The sequence below is a fragment of the Rosa chinensis genome, chromosome 3, assembly GCF_002994745.2.
Source record: "Rosa chinensis cultivar Old Blush chromosome 3, RchiOBHm-V2, whole genome shotgun sequence".
NCBI classification, from domain to species: Eukaryota; Viridiplantae; Streptophyta; class Magnoliopsida; order Rosales; family Rosaceae; genus Rosa; species Rosa chinensis.
This window is the reverse complement of record NC_037090.1, coordinates 48,833,005-48,855,560: the sequence shown is the minus strand read 5'-3', so window position 1 is coordinate 48,855,560 and position 22,556 is coordinate 48,833,005. Positions and strand designations below refer to the sequence as shown.

Below are 22,556 nucleotides of genomic sequence, written 5' to 3'. Positions count from 1 at the left end.
AGTGTTGATTCACATTATCAAACCCATAAGGGCAGATTCGTAATTTACTTGTCAATAGAAATAATTCAAAAATGAAAGAAATCTGACAGCAATGTATAATACCTTGCGCATGGGCCCTACACACTAGCTCATGGGAATTTATAAAAACAGGTCTGCTCATGGTAATTTATGAAAAAAAAGTGTAGGTAGTGGTAATTTGCTAAATAATGATCCACTCTTAAAGGGTTTCAGAAGCCCAATTCAGAGAAACTACAAATACTACACCTGTTTTTTTAGATCCTAAAACAAAGAAAACTTGAAACGAAGCAACCATTTCCTTTGTTACCTCTTCTCACTTAAGTTGAGGGAGGAGAAGGCAAAGCTTCCTTCACCTTTGATCTTAGAATCTTCTTCCTTCCTTTGATCTTCAAACTAGACTTATCAGCTTTTGGTTTAGGGTTTAAAACTCCTTCCGCTTTTGGCTTATTTCAAGCACCTTTTGTCTTACATGGTTTTTTTTTTATAATGGACATTATACTAATCAAATGGTTAAACGTTTTTCGATATAGCTATTTTTTTTGTAGGATTCAAATATATATATATATATATATATATATATGTATGTAACTAGAGAATGAGTAATTTATATTATTAAACTACGTGCTAAATATAAAAATCCAAATTCAAGTTTACGAAAGTCCTCTAGAATATATATATATATAGGGATGATCTAGAGAGGACCTCCTTAAACTTGAAAAGTGAGGATGTTTTTATTTTTTAACTGTAGTTTAATAATCTAAATCATTCATCCTCTAGTTACATACACATGAATCCTACAAAAAATTAACCAAATCGAAAAACGTTTAATCATTTGATTAGCCCAATATACATTTTAATTTTATCTAACGGACCACATTTGTTTATACTATTTTAAATGACCAAATGATTATGGATTTAGTTGATTTTTCGTAGACACAATTCTTGCCTAAGAATCTAAAGGATCAATAGTTGAGATCATTAAATTAGGTCACATACTAGTGTAAAATAGTGAAAACCCTCAAATTCTTAAAGTAAGGAGGTTATCTCTAGAACGAGTCTTATATAGGTAGGTATACACATGTATTTCTAACATATTCAAGTCATTCTAGAATAGACTCCTCTGAATTTAAAATTTGTTGACACTCACTTTTTCCAATTATTATGTAATTCAATGATCTAAACCGAGTTCTTTATATTCATATGCAAGAAACTTCTAAAAGATCCAAAACTATTTTGTCATTTAAAATGTGCCAAAAAAAAAAATGTAGTCCAAATAAATTAGATAAGAATCGTAGGAATTAATTGACCTAATTATTTTCAATTTAACTACTTTTCTATCGGATTCATAAGAATAGGGAACTCCAATAGATAATAACATGAAGGAAATATGAGTCCTCAAATTTCAAATTCATCCCTATAAACCTACTTTCATCGCAATGATTCTTTCCGCACACCAATTTCAGGGGAAAACAAAATGACAAAAACCTCTCTTCCTCATCAACAACTCAAACTCTACTAAGCTAACAAATAATGACTGAAATGTGAAAATTTGGCACACACCTAAAGAACAAATGGAAATGTAAAGGCTAACAGCTCCCAAATTTTATTTGTAATAAAACTTCTAATCTTCTCCTTAAAAATTGGAGATGAGTAGAGCTCTTTGAACCACACTATGGTTTCAACACATGCTTAATAACTTTGTTATAGATTCGCAGCCGAAGGGATGTAAACAGATGGTGGGGTAAAGCAGATGCAAAAGATAGGCAAGATGAAAGCAAGTGATGGAAGGAGTTGAGATGAAAAAATGAAATAGATATAGAGATTACATCCATCCACATCAATGGACACAACAGGTACTCATGTATGTGGAGTGGTGAGATAATGGTGTTTCACGCACAAAGTAGGAATATTTTCACAATTTTTATTTCTACTTTTTAATTTTTTAAGACGTACTTACTATGCTACCGTATTATTTTAATCATCTCCTTCCAAAGGTAAAACATTTACTTCCCTCAAAACTTTTGCTGCATCCTCTGGGAAGACTGGATTTATGTAGCAGCCAGTTCCAATTTCAAAACCAGCTGCAACACTTAACTGGGGTATTATTTGCAAGAACCAATGGGAGTGAGGTAACTCTGAAGCACCGTCCTGAAGAGGAGAAGTCTGAATCACGAAATTAAATGGTGGATTATTCAACTGTAAAGCCATCTTCCGAAGCATGAGTTTCAGGATCCCCCCAAGGTCAACTGCCTGCAAAGTTGCACAGTAAGTAATAAGAAAGCAGTCCAAGTAAATAAATCATCAGATCAGCTGAAAACTTTTGAGTAAAGTTGATAGTTAATATGGTTTCAGATGCATGTCAAAGATCTAAGCCAAGTCAATTTAAAGTTGTATGCTCATTGTTTAGAATTTGGGCCAAGGCCCCATTAATGCCATTAGCTCTCAGTTTTCTTTTTTCAAAGATACAGTCCTCCTTATGCGTATAAATTCAAGCTTCATAAAAACCCTATTATACCATAATACAGAAGGCATCTTCTAGTTAGGACAATTGGTGCAAAAAGAAACCAACCTGAGAAGTTATTCACATTGCAATTTACAATTGTATAATAAGTGATCATCAAGAACGGACCAGGAAAACAAACAATAGTTATCAACTCATACTCGTGCTTCATTTCTGACTGGAAAGAAAACCAATGTCTCTTAATATTTGAAATTACATAAGCATTGAGCCGAATTGTGCAGATGGCAGGTGATAAATAAAAAAGAAAATGAAAAATCAAAGAAGAATTACCTTGTCAGCATCAAGTTCATGGAAATGAGGAGAGTGAGTGAGAGGAATGATCCATATCTCGAAGGGAAATGTAGCAGCATAAGGTACAATTGAAATAAAATGGGGTGATGCATGGATCAAAAGATCGTTCGAGTTGAATTCACAGACACTACATTTGCCAGTCCGATTAAAATAGTCCTTCATAGAGTCAAGTCGAGCAGCAACAGCAGGAGGAACAATAGGCAGAGCCATCATCTGACTGTGAGAGTGACTCATTGATGCCCCAGCTGAAGCACCATGGTTTTTGAACACCTTGAAACAGAGACCAACATAACATTATGAAATCTAGTAAAATCACTAACTAGATGTGAATACTAGTAGTAATAAATAAATAATAAAGATTGAAACCTGGACGTATTTGATGGAATGATTAGCGATCAAGTGGTGGATCCTGGTGGTATAGGCCAGAAGAACATGGGCGATCTGAGTTGGGGAAAGATCGGAGAGGTGAAGAGAGTGAAGCGGGGTCTCAATCACCACGTCGTGGAACCCGAACCCAGTCATGACCTGACCCAAGGAGGAGGATTCCTCCTGGGCAGGGACAGGGACAGTGATGACGGGGACATCCGCAGCACGGCTCAGCGCCGGGTACATGTTCTGGATCACTCGGAGTTTCCATTTGGGGTCGTCGGGCGGAACCCGGAAGATTTCGGGAGCGCAGTCGTGCTCGTTGCCGAGACAAAAGGGACAAGACTGTTGATATTGTTGTTGTTGGGTTGGCGTCGCCGGTGATTTGGATTTGAAGTCCGAAGGTCGCTTGGCTCTGGCCGGTGAGAATATCACCCACCGGTTTGTCACCCAGTCCTTCCTTATTTCTGGGGGCCTGCCTCCCATTTTTCCTTTCTCCATCTACTCCTCATTACTAATATTAAACCCCTAATGCCCCTCCATCTACTCCTCTTTTTCGATATCTTCCTCTTCTTTTGTCAATTACGAATTTAGGTATCGTTTGGTTTACGAGGGTTTGAGACATAAAATATATTCTTTTTCTATATACATTTGGTGTATATAAGGAAATTAACAATTTTCCATATGGGAGAAAGTAATCCACTGATCATCTAAATGATTCATTTTTCCAACATTAAATAAGCATTAATTACATAATAAAAATAAATGGAATATTAATTACATAAGTAATCCTGTTGAAAATTGTTATTGATAATTTTATTTAGAAAGTTTATGATTTGTGTTTTAACATATGAGGATATAAATGGAATATTAGTATAATTTAGTTTCATTTCCTTACACAAACCAAATATTAGAATGGAAATAAACATATATTTTCCCGTTGCTTTCCCAATGTTTCCAAACCGTGGAAATGAAAGCTAGTGAGAAATTTATTTTCCTTTCCCATGAACTTTTCTAAGAAATTGATTTCTTTTCCTCCACTAATCTCTCCCCCAAAATCAAATCAATAAATTAAAGGGAGTTTCAGATTACATATAATTGAGAATCTGTATTGCCTATGTATATGTGGCCAAATTCATTAAAAAAGTCATCCAACAAATATAGAAAGGGATTTCAGCTAATCTTTTATCCTTTATTAGAGGTTATGACCGAGATCAGCACTAAATCAAAAGTAATAAATATCTTTCACAAATCTTCTACTGTATAAGTGTATATAACGAATCTCATATGAGGAGAGAAAACAAACCTTGTCTTGTTTGCTTGCTTCTCTAGCCAATATCAATTATATATGGCAACCTCACAACAATATCGTTATTCCTCTCCGCCAACTGCATTACAGTTTTGTCACTCAGATAGTGATGACGACGATATTGATACGAAGGAAGATGAGCAAGACAACAATTCTCCATCCTTGGTGGGCTCCGACATGGAGTACCAGTGTGAATCCGATACTGAATCGGAAAGTGCTGATTGTTCTGAAAGAAAATTCCAGTCTAGCAGTACCAAAGCAAACCAGAAGATGAAGTCTTCCGTGCGAGTGCGAGTATGGGAGGAGGAGGAGGAGATTACCCTTTTAGAAGGTTTAATTTCACATAAATCAGGAAATTTCAATATTGAAATCACCAAGTCACTCCCCAATAAGTCAAAAACGCAAATAAAGGATAAAGTCAGGCGATTGAAGGAGAAGTGTCAAAAGTGGAAGGCCGGCAAATTTGCAAGTCCCCATGAGAAGAGGTTACACAACTTATCAAAGAAAATTTGGGGTAATATTACTGCTACTCGTACTACTTTTAATTCTCATACTATTAATTAAAAATAATGATTACGTAATACTACATTTATATGCAGAAGTTGATCTTACAAGAGGTGAACACGAGAAAAAATCGATTAATGCTGATGCTGTTGGTGATGATAAATCGAAAACCACTAGTGATACGGAGGACATGGTGCATGTAAATGATGATGTTATTATTAAGGCGTTTGATGAATATTTATTGCGCCGGTCACTTAAGATTAATGAAGCAGAAGGAAAAGAACGCTTGGAATTGCTGGACAAGTGGAGGAAAGTCGCATATAATGAAGCTCGACAAAAGTTGGCCATAGCCGAGTTTGCACTAGAGTTGCAACAATATAAACTCGATGGCTACAATAAATGCTAGATCGCACCCATTTGCAAAACTAGTTATGTCTTTCTTTGAGTGATTTTTTTTTGTCGTTTACTCTTTTTTTTTTTTGGTTTTAAGTTGGTTATTTTAATTTTTTTGAAAAGAGGTTTTTTTTTTTGATAGTTTGCAAAAGTAATCAGCTGATTATTGTTGAGAATCTCTCATGATATGGAAAGATTTAAGTGTAAATGCTAATTGTTTCCCTTCACATTTTATCAATCGTTGTAATTTATTTTTTTGATAATACTTAGGATCTATATTATTCCATACCATAGAAGGTAGATTGTTTTCCTATATATCTTGTAATATTCTGAATTGTAATTATCATCAATATACCAATTATCATTTTTTACATGGTATCAGAGCAAAACGCTCTTGAACCTAAATTTCAAAATATTCTAAACTAGTGTTGGAATTTCTTTGAGAAGCTTTTAACTTCTCCTTCTGTTTATCATGGTTGTTGCTCATTCTACCATCCTTAAACTTCAAGCAATTGCTCCCAATCTTACCATTGAACAATGCAGACAAATTATAGTACTGGTAAAGAGTAAGGGTGTTTTTCCATCTCAAGCAAATGGTACAGGTTTGCCACATTCCTCTTCTTTTCTTAATCATTGGATCATAGATAGCGGGGCAATAGACCATATTACATCCATTCCTAATTCTTTATCAAATCTTGTTCCTACACCTTCGTTCCCTCCTGTGAAATTACCTAATGGTGAACATGCTCCCATTCATTCAATTGGGGATTTTTCTTTTAATTCTAATTTTCATCTAAATGACGTGCTTTGTGCTCCAAGTTTTAAGGTTAATCTTATCTCAGTAAGCAAGCTTACAAAATCTCTTAAATGTTTCATCACCTTTTTTCCTGACATATGTCTTTTGCAGGACTTGGTTACGAAGAAGATAATCGGCTTGGGTAGGGAGCATAACGATCTCTATTACCTCACTCCAAATTTAGCCACTAAACCTTCACATATTTCTTCTGCCAATCATGCAGTCATTTCTTCCACCTTGTGGCATTGACGTCTTGGTCATCCTTCTCCAAATCGCTTGCAATTGTTAGCCAAAACAATTCCAGGTGTTTCTTGTAGTGCAGATAAAGTATGTGATGTTTGTCCATTAGCCAAGCAAACATGTCTCTCATTCAATTTGAGTACTATTTCCACAACAAAACCATTTGCTCTCATTCATTGTGATATTTGGGGTCCTCACAAAATTGCATCTCATTCCGATGCAAGGTATTTCTTGACAATTGTGGATGACTTTAGCAGATGTACCTGGTTGTATATTATGCATGCCAAATCTGAAACTCAAAATCTTCTGAAATCTTTTCTTACCTTTACTGAAACACAATTCAATCAAAAGGTACAACACTTTCGTTCTGATAATGGAAGTGAATTTTTATCCATGCGTTCATTTTTTCAAGCTAATGACATCATTCATCATCACTCTTGCGTTTACACACCCCAACAAAATGGAGTTGTGGAACGAAAACATCGCCATATAATCACGATTGCCCGTGCTTTACTTTTTCAAGCTAATCTTCCATTAAAGTTTTGGGCGGAATGTGTTCTCACAACAATTTATCTTATCAACCGTCTGCCTCCACCACTTTTGTCTGGTAAATCTCCATTTGAAAAAATATTTCAACGTGTTCCCCAATATTCTCATATTCGTGTTTTTGGTTGTCTTGCATATGCCACTAATGTTCACCCCAAACACAAATTTGATCCTCATGCTCATAAATGCATATTTGTTGGATATCCTTTCGGTCAAAAGGCATATAAACTTCATGATCTAACTATGAAAAAGTTTTTCACTAGCAGGGATGTTGTTTTTCATGAGGATATATTTCCTTATAAGCAAGATTCTCCTAATCTTTCTCTGCAGCCTCATGATGTAGTGCTTCCTAATGTGATTCCAGAAAATGATATCACTCAAGAACCCTTGTCTGCATCTAGGGTTTCTCCCATTGAACACACCCTTCCTCAAGTTGACAATTCTTTATCTCTAGATGTCTTGTCTGACCATGAGACTCATCCCAATGATCAGACACCTCCATCACCATCTTCACATCATTCATCCCCTCCACTTGACAACTCTTCACCTTCATCACCATCTTCACCTCCTTCTTCTCCTCCAGTACCCAATGAGGATATTGTCCCTGCACTTTGCCGCTCAGAACGCGTTAGAAAATCAAATGTCAAACTAAAAGATTATGTTTGTTCTCATGTTGTGTTGCCTACCCAGGAGGATTCATCGTCTTTGTGGCCATTTCCTAATAAAGGTACGCGTTATCCACTTTCTAATTACATTTCCTATCACCATTTTTCTTCATCTCACCGTTCTTCTATTGCCAATATTACTCAGAATGTGGAACCTAATAGTTTTGCAGAGGCCATAAAAAATCCTCAATGGCAAGAAGCAATGACATCTGAAATTCAAGCTTTGGAGGCTAACAACACCTGGAGCCTTACTCCTCTTCCTCCAGGCAAGGAACCCATTGGTTGCAAATGGGTGTACAAGATCAAGTATAATTCAGATGGCACCATTGAACGTTACAAGGCCCGCCTCGTTACAAGGGTTACACCCAAGTTGAAGGAGTGGATTATTGTGAGACTTTCTCACCCACTGCCAAGCTCACCACATTTAGGTGTCTCCTCGCTATTGCTGCCTCCCAAAATTGGAGTCTTCATCAAATGGATGTACAAAATACGTTCCTTCATGGTGACCTTCATGAAGAGGTTTATATGCTTCCTCCACCTGGATTCAGTTGACAGGGGGAGAATTTGGTATGTCGACTAAATAAGTCATTGTATGGTCTCAAACAAGCTTCCCAAAATTGGTTCTCCAAATTTTCCAATGCTATTCAAAAGGCTGGTTACAGGCAATCCAAGTTTGATTATTCATTATTTACACGTGTGGTTGGTAATTCTTTCACTGCTGTGCTCATTTATATTGACGATATTGTGCTCACTGGAAATGATCCCAAAGCCATTGAATTATTAAAGGCATTTCTTCATAAGGAATTTCGCAGAAAGGATCTTGGCAATCTTAAATATTTCTTGGGCATTGAAGTCTCACGGTCTAAGAAAGGAATTTTCGTTTCTCAACGAAAATATGCATTAGATATTCTATTTGATGCAGCAGGTCTTACATGATCACGTCCATGTCATTTTCCTACGGAACAAAATTTAAAGCTTACACCTACAAATGAGGAAATTCTTAAAGATCCCACACGTTATCAGAGATTGATTGTGTAATGCCACGTACCTTAAAATTTTTACTAGTTACATCTTTACCGTTATTGACCGAGGAGTTGACTTTTTCTTTGTCCGTTGAGTTAAGAAAATTCTTTGAGAATGTTGTAGTATACGAAAAATTGAGTTTGTGGACACCTAGTTTGTTTAAATTGGAATTATATCGGGAAAGTTGTGACCAAAAGGGAAAGTTACTATTCATGGTTGATATTTTAAGTGGAAAGTGGGTAAAAAGGTGAGAGAGAGAGAGAGAGAGTGAAATCGGGAGAACCCGACTCCAGCCCCCCCTCCTCTTTCTCTTCTCTTCTGACCCGGAACCCATTTTCTGTGAAATCACCGCCGCCGACCTCATCACCAGCCATTTGAGGATCCTCTTTTTCTCCTCTTGCATCTAAGGTAACATTTCGGTAGCTTTGATTTGTGGAAAAATAGAAGAGGAAATTTCCAGGAAAGGGGAAAATCGGAGATTGCTTTGATCTCTGGTTTCCTGCCCGATTTCTTTGGGGTTTTTGTTGCTGGGTCGAAGCTAACCTTCATCCCTAACCTCTTGCAACTTCTCATGATCGGTGGAGGAAGAATTGAAGGTGTTTGAGAGTGTGAACAGTAACTGACGAAATCTTGATTTTGGGATAGAATTTCCGACCCCTTCTGCTTGGTTTTTGTTGTTGTTGCTGGACGTACTGAGTGCTCGAGCGAGGAGGACATGGGCAGACAGCAGGATTAGCTGTGAGACTCACTTGTGAGTAGACTTTTATTTTCTTTAAATATTGCATGCAGCACAGTATTAAATTTATAATGGATTATTATTTGAGTAAATGTGATTTTCGTGGAAAGCAATGAATTGGCAAGGAGGCTATTTCCGGTGCATGCGTACATTACCTAGTCGGCAGTCCCCTCTAGGTAATAGTCTGGTCGGCAGTCCCCTCCAGACTATATCCCGGTCGGCAGTCCCCTCCAGATGACATGAGTTAGTTAGTCGGCAGTCCCCTCTAACTACCTGTGGTTAGTCAGCAGTCCTCTCTAACCACCGCCTCCTAAATTCCGTCGGCAGTCCCCTTCGATGCGTCATCTGGGCGGCAGTCCCCTCTAGATGGCAGGAGACGACTAGACAGCAATCCTCTCTAGTCATCGAGCGAGTTTTCTGAAAAAGGATATTTCAAAAAGGAATGAGTTGGAATTGTTTTATAAATCTTGCTACATGTCGGATTTTAATAACTAGAAAATGGGGAAGCATTCAATTAATTGTTCATAACTTGTTTCAGTTTTGTCCACTCACTGTAACGGATTTTAAATGTTTTCCCCTGCGCCCTTCGGTTTCAAATGCCCAGGGTTTCAGATTGGCCTAAATCGCGTCCAGGAACTCGAGGCAAAGGAATCAGCGCTTCTGTTTTGACTGTAGGTTAATACTTAACTTACTTTATATGATATCGGCTTAGTTATGTAGTATTTCTCTGATAACCCTTTTTAATTTGGAGAATGTTATTACTTGAGAAGTTGTTATCGTTTTGAAGTTGTGATGAATTCGTACTTTCTGGATGTAACTTATACACTTGGAATGTAAATCTTGGATTGTGTCTGTGAGTGTGAGATTAGAGTTGATCATGTCCAGGTTTTGTGAATTTTGGGTAGCCCATTTTAGGGGAGGTTCTGCCAATTTTTCGATAGGATTTCACTTAAAGTGGGCCCCACAGGCTCGTATCCGGCTTTCGGGGTGAAATTTGGGTCGGGTTCTGTCAGATTGGGAAACTCATTTATCTCACTGTGACAAGATCGGATATTGTGTATTCTGTTCGGATTCTTAGCCAATTCATGAATTAGCCAAGGAAACCTTATATGGAAGCTGTCATGAGAGTATTGCATTTTATTAAGGGAAATCTGGGTAGAGCCATTTTCTTTCCATCAGAAAATGATTTGGCTTTAAAAGCTTATTGTGACTTCAATTGGGCAAGTTGTCCAACAACAAGAAAGTCAACAACTGCATATTCTGTTTTCCTTGGTAATTCATTGATTTCATGGAAATCTAAGAAACAAAGTAATGTGGCGTGTTCATCAGCAGAAGCCGAGTACCGTGCTATGGCTATGACTTCTCGAGAATTAACTTGGTTGAGGTACATTTTACAAGATTTCCAGATTATTCAAGATAAACTTGCTTCTTTGTATTGTGACAACCAAGTTGCATTACATATTGCCGCCAACCCGGTTTTTCATGAAAGAACAAAACATATAAAGATTGATTGTCATGTGGTTCAAGAGAAGCTACAAGCCAGATTGATTTCTACTAGATACGTTCCTTCTTCTCTACAAATCGCAGACATTTTCACAAAGGCATTGGGAAGAGATAGTTTTGAATCTTTAGTTTCCAAGTTCGGACTTCATGATATTCACTCTCCAACTTGAGGGGGAGTGTTGAGAATCTCTTATGATATGGAAAGATTTAAGTGTAAATGCTAATTGTTTCCCTTCACATTTTGTCAATCATTGTAATTTATTTTTGTGATAATACTTAGGATCTAGATTATTCCATATCATAGAAGGTAGATTGTTTTCCTATATATCTTGTAATATTCTGAATTGTAATTATCATCAATATACCAATTATCATTTTTTACAATTATGTTGTCATTTATTAACAGATGGACTAGCCTTTCAAAGGCCTTTTTTTTTAGGGATTTTGTCCATTTACCCCATTTCTAGGGATTTTTTTCCCACTTACCCCATTAAGTTTTTTTAATTCTCTCTTACCCAATACACTCTAAGGGAGTCTTCCCTAATACTTTTTTTTTTGTTTTTAATTTTTTTTTAATACCATTTTACCCTCACCCCCTTGTTACTTAGAGAGAGAGAGAGAGAAAATAGAAGAGAGAGAAACCATGGGAGACTTCGCCGGAGCCCGTCACCGGCCGCTGGAATCCGGTCACCGGCCGCCGGAATCCGGTCAACTTTCGCCGGAATCTGGTCACCGGTCGCCTACTGCCGCCCACCGGAATTTGCTGAAAATCTCACCGGAAAGTTTTTTTGCCCCCAATAGACATCTATTGCCCCCTAGTAGATGGGCAATAAACCTCTATTGCCCCCCAATAGACGTCTATTGCCCCCTAATAGACGTCTATTGCCCCCTAATAGACGTCTATTACCCTCCAATAGACGACTATCAGCCATGTATTGCCCCCAATAGACGACTATCAACCATGTATTGCCCCCCAATAGAAGCCTATTGCCCCCCAATAGGACTTTCAGTTGCCAGAATGGGAACTAATCTCCCTAAATTTAGACAAATAAAACTTTGATTATAGAAAAAAACAAGGAGATTACATCAATTCAAAACGTCTATTGCCCCCCAATTGCCGTCTATTGCCCCCCAATAGAACTTTCGATAGCCAAAATGAGAACTAATCTAAGCAGAGAAATACACCCAGGAGGAGCAGATTCTCAACATCATTAGCCACTTTCTCCCACAGATGAGAGAAAAGGAGAAAATTGAAAACAGAGGAAGTCCTCAAGTGGGAGCAAAATGAAGCAGAAACGAAATAAATTGAACTAACAAAGAAATGAAAGACAGAAGCATCGACTACTGATGGATTGTAACACAGAATCATTTCAAATTCTTACAGTCAAAAGCATCAAAATGCAAAAACAAAATAATCATTTCATATTGGATAGTGCAAACCCTATAACAAGCAATCAAACCAGAAATGCAATTGAATCTGAATCGGATGTGAAGAGTGGCTCAATTGAATCTGGATCGGATGTGAAGAGTGCGTCGGAAAACATGAGCATCTCCTCCACTGTGAGCATCGGAAATAGCAGATAGTAGAATGATTGGGTCAGAGTTCGCCGATACGGTGACGACGTCGACGGACGCCGATTTCGTCTTTGCCTTCAACGACAATAACTTCTCTGACCGGTTGATCCGGATCAAGATCATGGTCGGCTGTTCGAGGAAGCTGAGATCCTCGTCGTCCTCAACATCTCCTCCGTCTTCTCCTTCTCGAGCCTCAGAGCCAAAGGAAGAACAAGGCCGCCAAATCCATCGTTGATCAGAATAAACTCGTCCCCGGCGCCATGATCTCCCGCGGAGACAGCGTTTTCCGAGGTGTGGTGAAGGCGGCGGAGGAGCGAGTTTGATCTCTGGGAGGTGCTGACGATGTCGTTTTTGACGATTTCCGGGAGGACCAACTCCTTCTTTCTCCACGGCGATGGCGGCATAGCCAGTAGCGACGGGGAGGGAGGGGGCCGGCGTCATAGGCATCGTGCTGGAGAGAGAGAGAGAGAGAGATGAAAGATAAAATAGAGTGGCATTCTGTAGTTTATTAATTAAGGTGAGGGTAAAATTGTCATTTTAATTTAAATTGGGTTAGTGGGAGTAAAAATCTGTTGCTGGGGTAAGTGGGATAACTTTGGCTCATTTTCGGGCTTTTGGTCAAGGACCCTTTTTTTTTCCTCTTTTCTTTTCTTTTACTAAGAACAACACCCAAATATGATAATCAGAAAAGATGTTGATGTTGAAAGTTGAAATCCATCAACAAGTAGAATTATCCAAATTCTGCACCAAAAGTCTAAAACAGGCCAAGAACATTAACCAAGTTTTATTGGGTAACTAAATTGGAATGACAGGCTAAACAGGCTAATGTTTAGTCAGCCAAAGACATCGCGGAGGCTCCTCACCCCATCTCCGTCAAGCAAGCCCGCTTCTCTTTCCCTTTGAATTCAATTATGATGAAAATTGATAGAGATCATTCTAATTCCAGTTGATTTGGGTGCCTTCGATTACAGTGATTTGTTTGAAATTATTAGAAGTGAGTGTCTGATCTCACTGCATTACTATTGTGTTTATTGCTTGGTTAGGATACTTCTAGTGCCAATTCTCTCAAGGTTGCTTGTCCTCTGTGACCATTTCCCCTCTTAGACTTTAACAGTATTGCAAATCTTATTAAGTTGGGACTTGTTTATAAATTTCAACATGGAGAATTCCTCACTTAATTTCCCTTCTTTTCTAAAGCTTCACCTAGTTTTCTATGACTAGTATGTTTCCTTAACATACTTGCAGCGAGAGCACATTGAAAGGATTTGTGGAAAAGTCGGTTTAATCCCCCAAGCTTTTAGATACAGAAATATGACCTTAGTTTCTTTTGGCTGCCATGTCTACTGTATTTTGTAGTTGCTTCTGCTTGTGTTGCTTAATATCTCCATGTAGCTGCTTTCTGTTGACAGGTATTGAACAATCTGTTGTATCTGATGGGTTGATGAGAAGGCTTTTCAAAGTTGAGTGTCTTTGCCTTTTGCTTATCTTTGTAAACCTGGTAATCATCAAGTCATTTTTACTGTACACAAAAGTAGACATTATTAAACTTAATTATTCTCAGGATTCTTCTTACTTCATTAGGTAGTTCCAAGATTTTTGGATAACATCGGTTTTTCTGTGATATGCCATAACTAATGCACACAAAGATTAAAGATAATAATTAAACTGCTACACAGTTAGACAGCATTTTGATACCTTGTTTTCCAACTTAACCGCTAGACAGCACTCAGCATTGCTTGAATGAAACATCAGAAGCTTAGTATAAGGCTGGTTTCTTGGTTTTCTTATGTGTCTTGCAAACTGTGGTGATGATGGTACAATAGTCACTGATTCTTGAAAAAACATGCAGTTCATGGCAATGGACAAGTACAGTGAAAAAGAACAGAAGAATGAATGCGACCATCCCAGCCGGGTATTAATTATGGAGCCCCAAGATTCAAGCAGAGGGGAATAGTGGAATACTCATATGAAATATTATTCTTTTCTTTCTGCGCGCTCGTAGTCATATCGATGGCAAATGTTGGTGCTGGATGTGAAGATGTTGTTTATCACATTTGGGAGTAGTATTGTAATCCTAATAGCAAGGTAGATTTGAATCAGAACATTAGGGATAATGTGCCACTTGTACAGTTGTACTCACGATTGTCCTGCAACGTGGACCATCTGTGGTTATTATTTCATATGCCGGTGCTTCTGTTTATTTCCAGGTATGATTCCCGGCTATTATAAGAAGTTGTTTATTGTCAGGGTTGATCAATATAACTTTTATTCTTGTGATTACAAAGACATGCTAGTAGTTAGCTGGTGCTAAAGACTTGGCACCAAAAAGATCACCAAGGTTCCTCAGCTCTCAGGAAAGTTGACAGACCTCATCTCTGTCAAGCAGGTCCGTTTCTCTGCTCCTCTTGCTTATGTTTATTCACTTTGAATTCTTTTATGATGAAAGGGACATCTTTTTATTTGATAGAGATCATTCTATTTCGATTCGATATTTATTTATTTTATTTCGGTGTCTTCGATAGTTGATTTGTTTGTAGTTATAAGAAGGGCGTGTCTGATCTTACAGCAATACACTTGTGGTTATTGCTTGGTTCTGGTGTAAATTGTTCTGTTTATAAAGGAATTTTGCAATTGCTTGTCAATTCTCTCAGTGGTTGTAGTGATTAAAGTTGTTTGTTCTCTCTGACCATTTCCCCTCTTAGCCTCTTACAATATTGCAGCTCTTATTACGTTTGGAGTTGTTTAAAAATTTCAACATGGACAATTCCTTGTCCAAGTATTCATTTTTCCTTCTTTTCTAAAGCTTCACTTTGTTTTGTATGACTTTAGTATGTTGCCTTTATACTACGCATTTGGTACTTGCAGCGAAATAAAGATCGAATTGAAAGGGCTTTGAAAAGATACGTGGAAAAGTGAGTTCTGTCACATTGTCTTTCCCTATTCTTTCAAATACCGAAATGGGGCTTTTGTTTCTTTTGGCTGGCCATGTCTACTTTACTTTGTAGTTTTTTCTGCTTGTGTTACTGGAGATATTCATGCAATGTAATGCTAAGTTCCCTAGTTGCTTTCTCTCGACAGGTATTGAACAATCTATTGAGATATGTTTGAAGTGGTTAGAAGTTCTTGTTAGTCAATGTCTGTTTTTGTTAAGTCAAATAAATTCCTATGTTTCAGGAGAGTTATAGAGTTAGTCGAGTTTGTTTTAATTAGACCGAGTCCTTAGTTGGTTTACCACAATCTCAGGGTTGTTGAGATGTCGTTATGCTTTTGAATTCCCTGTACGTGTAATGGCTATTTAAGCCTGTTTGTTTGTTATTCAATAATGAGAATCATTCGGTCATTGTTGAGTCTACTTTGAGCTTCTGTGAGTTTTGATTCTTCAACATTTGGTATCAGATCTTCGAAAGGGGCCTGAAACTGAAAGGAGAGAAACACTGTGAGTGTAGAAAGAGAGTTTGAGAGAGAAAGATGTCCAACGAAGGGCAGAATTTGTTGAGTATCCCCAAGTTTGATGGAGATTATGAGTATTGGAGCTTGCTCATGGAGAATCTCTTAAGTTCCAAGGAGTACTGGAACATAATAGAGACAGGTTACAGAGAACCTGCTGAAGGAGAAGCTGTGACTGCGGGTCAGAGAAAAGTTCTTGATGATTTGAAGCTAAAGGATATGAAGGTGAGAAACCACCGCTTCAGTCCATTGACAAGATCATACTAAAGACCCTGGAACAGAAGGAAACATCCAAGTAGATATGGGACTGTATGAAGGTCAGATACCAGGGAAATGCTAGGGTTCAGAGAGCACAACTTCAGATCCTTCGTAGGGACTTTGAAGTTTTGGAGATGAAGTTGGGAGAAACAGTAGCTAACTACTTTGGAAGGGTCATGACTGTGGCCAATGAGATGAGGAATTACAGAGAAGACATGCCAAATGTAAAGATAGTTGAGAAGATCTTGAGAACGCTCATGGAGAGGTTCAACTATATAGTTTGCTCGATAGAAGAGTCTAAGGACATTAATAGACTCTCAGTTGATGAACTACGAAGCTCTTTGTTAGTACATGAATAAAAGTTTCGAAGGGATGGAGGGGATGAGCAAGCACTTAAAGTCACATATGAAGCTGGAAACCGAGGAAGAGGACAAGGAGCTATGAGAAGAAATGGTGCAGCAAGAGGAAGAGGCAGAGGTAGAGCCTTCAACAAGGCAATGATCGAGTGCTTCAAATGCCATCAATTAGGGCATTTCCAGTACGAGTGTCCTAAATGGGAGAAAGCAGCCAACTATGCTGAGCTAGATGAAGAAGAAGAATTGCTTCTAATGGCCTACGTTGAAAACAACAATGAAATTAGAGAAGGTGTGTGGTTTCTTGACTCTGGTTGTAGTAATCATATGACAGGGAATAAGCAATGGTTTGCTGAGTTAGATGAGAGCTACAGACACTCGGTTAAACTTGGAAATAATATGAGAATGCCTGTAATGGGAAACGGAAGTGTGAAATTACAAATTGGTGATGTGAAGCAAGTGGTGTCCGATGTGTATTATATCCTTGATCTGACAAATAATCTATTTAGCATCGGACAATTACAGGAGAAGGATTTAGCTATCTTGATCCGAGATGGAGCTTGCAATGTTTATCATAAGAGACGAGGCCTTATCATGGAAACAAAGATGACAGCTAATCGCATGTTTGTGGTGCTTGCCCTCATAGCAACCCAACAACCAGCCTGCCTCAATGCCACAACTGAAGACATCATGGAGCTGTGGCACCAAATATTTGGTCATCTGAGCTATAAAAATCTTTGAACCTTGCAATACAAGAAACTAGTAGATGGACTGCCTCAACTCAAAGCTGCTAGCAAGGTGTGCTCAAGCTACATGGTTGGTAAACAACACCGTGATGCTATTCAAAGGAAGAGTCGGTGGAGAGCTTCAGAAAGACTTCAACTTGTAATGCTGACGTGTATGGCCCAATAACACCTATTTCAAATGGTGGAAAAAGGTACATGATGAGTCTTATTGATGATTATAGAAGGAAAATTTGGGTCTATTTTCTTACTGAAAAATGTGAAGCATTTCTTTTGTTCAAAGTTTTCAAGAGTATGGTTGAAAAGGAGCTAGGGTGTTATATTCATTGTCTTAGAACAGATAAAGGTGGTGAATTCACCTCAAACGAATTCAATGAGTTTTGTGCAAGTCAGGACATCAAGAGACAGCTTACAACTGCCTATACACCCCAGCAAAACGGAGTAGCACAGCAAAAGAACCGTACTATCATGAACATGGTGAGATGTTTGTTAACAGAGAAGAAGATGCCCAAGGCTTTTTGGCCAGAGGCAGTGAGGTGGTCCGTGCACATCTTGAATCGAAGTCCTACTGTAGCTATGAAGGAGAAGACTCCTGAAGAGTGTTGGAGTGGCTTGAGACCTAATGTTGATTACTTTAGGGTCTTTGGTTGTATTTGTCATGTGCATATTCCGGATGCTAGGAGAACAAGACTTGAAGACAAGATTTTTAAGGCTGTGTTACTCGGAGTCAGTGAAGAGTCGAAGGCCTATAGACTCTTCGACCCCATTAAGGAACAAGTAGTGACTAGTAGAGATGTTGTATTTGAAGAAAACAAAAGTTGGGACTGGGGAAGAAATGAAGAAGAAGTAAAGCTTGATGTGTTGACATGGGGAGATGATGAGGAAGTCAAAAATGATAGTAAGGCAGATGAGACACAAGAAGATGAAGTGGCTGGTAGCAGTGAGGAAGTAGTAAACACTGGAAGCTCATTGGATGGATCTGCTTCAAGCTCACAAGAAGAACCAGTCCTAGAAGAAAGGATCAGAAGAACTCCAGTTTGGATGGTGGATTATGAAAGTGGGGAGGGACTCTCAGAGGAAGAAAATGTGGAGCATTTAACTGAAGACCTTGAAAACTTAGCTTTATTCATCTCTAATGCAGATCCTACTAGCTATGAGGAAGCAGCTAAGAGTGCCAAATGGAGGAAAGCAATGGACCTGGAGATAGAGTCTATAGTCAAGAATGATACATGGGAACTTGTGGCTCTACCTATAGGTGCAAAGAAAATTGGTGTGAAGTGGGTGTTTAAGACAAATTTCAATGAAAGGGGAGAGCTTGATAAATGTAAAGCGCGCCTAGTAGCTAAAGGTTATGCTCAAGAACACGGCATTGACTACAATGAAGTTTATGCTCCTGTGGCTCAGTGGGATACGATAAGAATGATGATCGCTTTGGCTGCTCAAGGACCGTGTTTCAACTTGATGTCAAAAGAACATTTTTGCATAGTGAATTGAGTGAGTCAGTGTTTGTGGATCAGCCCCTTGGCTACATAAAGAAAGGAGAAGAAGAGAAGGTGTACAAGCTAAAGAGGCGTTGTATGGTCTAAAGCAGGCACCGAGGGCGTGATTCAGCAGAATTAAGGGATACTTCATCAAGGTAGGCTTTGAAAAATGTAGTTATGAACACACACTGTTCTTGAAGGCTACTAAAGAAGGTAAAATTTTGATTGTTAGCCTTTATGTTGATGATCTTATTTTTACTGGCAATGATGGAGTTTTGATTAAAGAGTTTAAAAGCTCCATGATGAGTGAATTTGAGATGACTGATTTGGGAGAGATGAAGTATTTTTTGGGAGTAGAAGTCAGGCAAAGCAAAAGAGGCATACATTTGCGTCAAAGTAAATATGCTGGGGAAGTGCTCGACAAATTCGGAATGACAAACAATAATCCCGTGAGAAATCCAATTGTGCCTGGTTCAAAATTATCAAAAGAAAGAGGTGGGGCTGAGGTTGATGGAACTCGATATAAGCAACTTATTGGCAGCCTTATGTATCTGACTGCCACTAGACCAGATCTTATGTATATAGTTTGTCTCATCAGTCGGTTTATGGCTCATCCAAAAGAAGCACATTGAGCAGTAGCTAAAAGGGTTCTGCGTTATCTAAGATGAACTGTTGATATGGGTGTATACTATAGAAGAGAAGTACTTGATGATGTGGTGGGATAATGTGATAGTGATTATGCTAGCAATGTTGATGATTCTTGAAGTACAACTGATTTTGTGTTCATGTTGAGTACTGGAGCAGTATCTTGGTCTTCAAAAAAACAACCTATTGTAACATTGTCGACTACGGAAGAGGAGTATGTTGCTGCTGCAGCTTGTGCTTGTCAGTGTGTCTGGATGCAGGGAGTTCTTAATAGTCTTGGCTATGATCATTGTAAGTGTGTTACTTTATTTTGTGACAATACTTCTACAATTAAATTAGCCAAGAATCCTGTGTTTCATGGTAGGAGCAAACACATCAATGTGAGATTTCATTTCATTCGAGATCTTACAAAGGATGGTGTTGTGAAACTTGAATTTTGTGGGAGTAGTGAGCAGCTTGCAGACATATTAACAAAACCTCTGAAGTTATAAGCATTTGAAAGACTTCGAGGAATGCTTAGGGTCGTGGCAAAAAAAGAAGTAAACTGAACTGCTCTCAGCAGCTTCACTTTAGGGGAGGGATTGTTGAGATATGTTTGAAGTGGTTAGAAGTTCTTGTTAGTCAAGGTCGGTTTTTGTTAAGTCAAATAAATTCCTATGTTTCAAGAGAGTTAGAGAGTTAGTCGAGTTTGTTTTAATTAGACCGAGTCCTTAATTGGTTTACCCCAATCTCAGGGTTGTTGAGATGTGGTTATGCTTTTGAATTCCCTGTACGTGTAATGGCTATTTAAGCCAGTTTGTTTGTTATTCAATAATGAGAATCATTCAGTCATTGTTGAGTCTACTTTGAGCTTCTGTGAGTTTTGATTCTTCAACACAATCTGTTATATCTGATTCGGGTTGCTGAGAAGGCTTTCTAAAGTCTGAGTGGCTTTGGCTTTTTGCTCATCTTTGTAAGCATTGACGATGCCATTACTAATACACACAGAGTAAAGATAAGGATTAAACATGATGTTTATTTCCAAGTTTCAGTTACAGCACCCAACATACTCAGTAGTTTCAACTACATCTGATATAGCTAAAAGGTTTTAGCCTTATGAGAAGGCCATTTATGCTATAGATATTGTTCATTTTCCCCATCGAATTACAAAATTTATCAATGACTACAAAGACCACAACTTTGTAGCCAATTTGAGTCCTGGCCTTCCCTTTTGAGAAATTAAGAGTTAAGTCTGCCTAAATCCATGTCAATTTTCTTGTAATCTCTTGCTTTCTTTTCGCACTTGAGACGATGCATGATATAAGCCAAGATCTTAGAAAGCAAATGACTCTTTGTTTTATTAGGATTAAAAATTAGAATACATTATTTAGGTACATACATTTATTGAAAATTTCAACAACGATAGAACAATTAGGTCAATAACTAAGAAAACCATGCCATAATTTAATACAGAGAAACAACCGCTATTTGGAATCAAATTGTGTGGTTTCTTTGGCGCTCTAGACATGAATCATTAGTAATGTATAAAATAAACATTTTTTAATATATTTTTTTAATGTTTAAGCAGCATGCATATCTCAAGGATTAAAGTTAGTGATGTCCGCCGCCACCTAAACCACCGCCAAATCCTCCTCCTACACCACCAAATCCGCCCCCACCACCACCACCAAATCCTCCACCACTACCTCCACCGCCTATCCCTCCTCCAAATCCACCACCAGCGCCTCCGCCATTTCCAATTCCACCATCGCCTCCTCCACCAAATCCGCCACCAGCACCGCCCCCAACGCCTCCACCAACTCCACCTCCAAAGCCTCCACCAGCACCGCCCCCGAAGCCTCCACCAGCACCGCCCCCGAAGCCTCCACCAGCACTGCCCCCGAAGCCTCCACCAGCACCGCCCCCGAAGCCGCCACCAGCTCCGCCCCCAATACCTCCACCAGCACCGCCGCCAAAGCCTCCACCAGCACCGCCCCCTACGCCTCCGCCAGCACCACCCCCAACGCCTCCCCCAGCACCGCCCCCAACGCCTCCGCCAGCACCGCCCCCAACGCCTCCGCCAGCACCGCCCCCAACGCCTCCGCCAGCACCGCCCCCAACGCCTCTGCCAGCACCGCCCCCAACGCCTCCGCCAGCACCGCCCCCAACGCCTCTACCAGCACCGCCCCCTACCCCACCGCCAGCACCGCCCCCTACGCCTCCGCCAGCACCGCCCCCAACTCCTCCGCCAGCACCGCCCCCAACGCCTCCGCCAGCACCGCCCCCTACCCCACCGCCAGCACCGCCCCCTACGCCTCTGCCAGCACCGCCCCCAAGGCCTCCGCCAGCACCGCCCCCAACTCCTCCGCCAGCACCGCCCCCAACGCCTCCGCCAGCACCGCCCCCTACCCCACCGCCAGCACCGCCCCCTACGCCTCTGCCAGCACCGCCCCCAACTCCTCTCCTTATCCCTTCACCAATACCACCTTTGCTACCTTTCCCTCCATGTCCAATGCTTCCACCAACACCGCCTCCTTTTCTGATGCCTCCCCCTCTAGCGCCTCCAATACCACCCCCACTTCCTTTATGTTGATGATGCTCCTTTTCTTTTTTCTTGCGTAGCTTTCCACCACCTCCACCAATTCCTCTGGCTCCTCCACCTTTCCCGATACAATCAGGTTTTCCAAAACCAACGCCAGGTTTCCCAGAAGTACCATAACTATAACCATATGATCCCTTGCCGAAACTGAAAGAATGGCCAAAACCATACCCTTTCCCACCTACAGAACCAGCCCCACTCGGATTGCTATCATAAAACCAGAGTGGCTTTTCAACTTGTTCACCACCACCATCCTTGTGATGAGGTTCCTCTAACTTGAGTAACTTCCTTCCTTGCACTGACTGGGTGAAGCTCAGCACAACAGCAAACAACATAACAACAGACACACACTTGCTCGCCATGATTGTTCCCATCTTAGCTAGTAAGACGATGAGTCTCTTTCCTGGGTCATGGCTCTTTATATATATAGAAGGGATTTGCTGAAATTCGATCTCGATCTGTTCCTTTATGAATATGTATAGTTGGAAGTTGGGACATGCATATTGAGGGAGACAATTGCAAGATCTAACTTTAGCCTTTACATGCAGTAGAAGCTGTACGTAGT

General features: G+C 39.6%; 3 protein-coding genes across 3 annotated transcripts; 1 reads left to right on the top strand and 2 right to left on the bottom strand.

Annotated features, from left to right (window-relative positions):
* Window positions 1–1,599: 1,599 nt before the first annotated feature.
* Window positions 1,600–3,742, bottom strand: LOC112195221 (ADP-glucose phosphorylase). The gene is made up of 3 exons (XM_024335595.2): window positions 3,197–3,742; window positions 2,810–3,100; window positions 1,600–2,268 (listed from the first exon to the last, which is right to left on the bottom strand). Exons 1-3 carry the CDS (start codon window positions 3,695–3,697, stop codon window positions 1,993–1,995), a joined length of 1,068 nt encoding a protein of 355 aa, XP_024191363.1. The 5' UTR covers window positions 3,698–3,742; the 3' UTR covers window positions 1,600–1,992.
* An 802-nt stretch (window positions 3,743–4,544) lies between these two features.
* LOC112194685 (transcription factor STKL2-like) lies at window positions 4,545–5,415 on the top strand. The gene is made up of 2 exons (XM_024334905.1): window positions 4,545–5,019; window positions 5,105–5,415. Exons 1-2 carry the CDS (start codon window positions 4,545–4,547, stop codon window positions 5,413–5,415), a joined length of 786 nt encoding a protein of 261 aa, XP_024190673.1.
* Window positions 5,416–21,003: 15,588 nt separating this feature from the next.
* On the bottom strand, window positions 21,004–22,353 carry LOC112194684 (glycine-rich cell wall structural protein-like). Its single transcript, XM_024334904.1, has one exon. The coding sequence runs from the start codon at window positions 22,351–22,353 to the stop codon at window positions 21,004–21,006; it is 1,350 nt and encodes a 449-aa protein (XP_024190672.1).
* Between the last annotated feature and the right edge of the window lie 203 nt (window positions 22,354–22,556).

What these genes read in the sequence shown, in the direction of transcription:
- LOC112195221 (XM_024335595.2), bottom strand. Translation starts at nt 3,697, where the DNA reads ATGGAGAAAGGAAAAATGGGAGGCAGGCCCCCAGAAATAAGGAAGGAC. An exon ending in ATTCCATCAAATACGTCCAG is followed by an intron (nt 3,101 to 3,196) that starts GTTTCAATCTTT and finishes CTCTGTTTCAAG; the next exon opens with GTGTTCAAAAACCATGGTGC. An exon ending in ATGAACTTGATGCTGACAAG is followed by an intron (nt 2,269 to 2,809) that starts GTAATTCTTCTT and finishes GCAACTTTGCAG; the next exon opens with GCAGTTGACCTTGGGGGGAT.
- LOC112194685 (XM_024334905.1), top strand. Translation starts at nt 4,545, where the DNA reads ATGGCAACCTCACAACAATATCGTTATTCCTCTCCGCCAACTGCATTA. An exon ending in CTTATCAAAGAAAATTTGGG is followed by an intron (nt 5,020 to 5,104) that starts GTAATATTACTG and finishes ATTTATATGCAG; the next exon opens with AAGTTGATCTTACAAGAGGT.
- LOC112194684 (XM_024334904.1), bottom strand. Translation starts at nt 22,353, where the DNA reads ATGGCGAGCAAGTGTGTGTCTGTTGTTATGTTGTTTGCTGTTGTGCTG.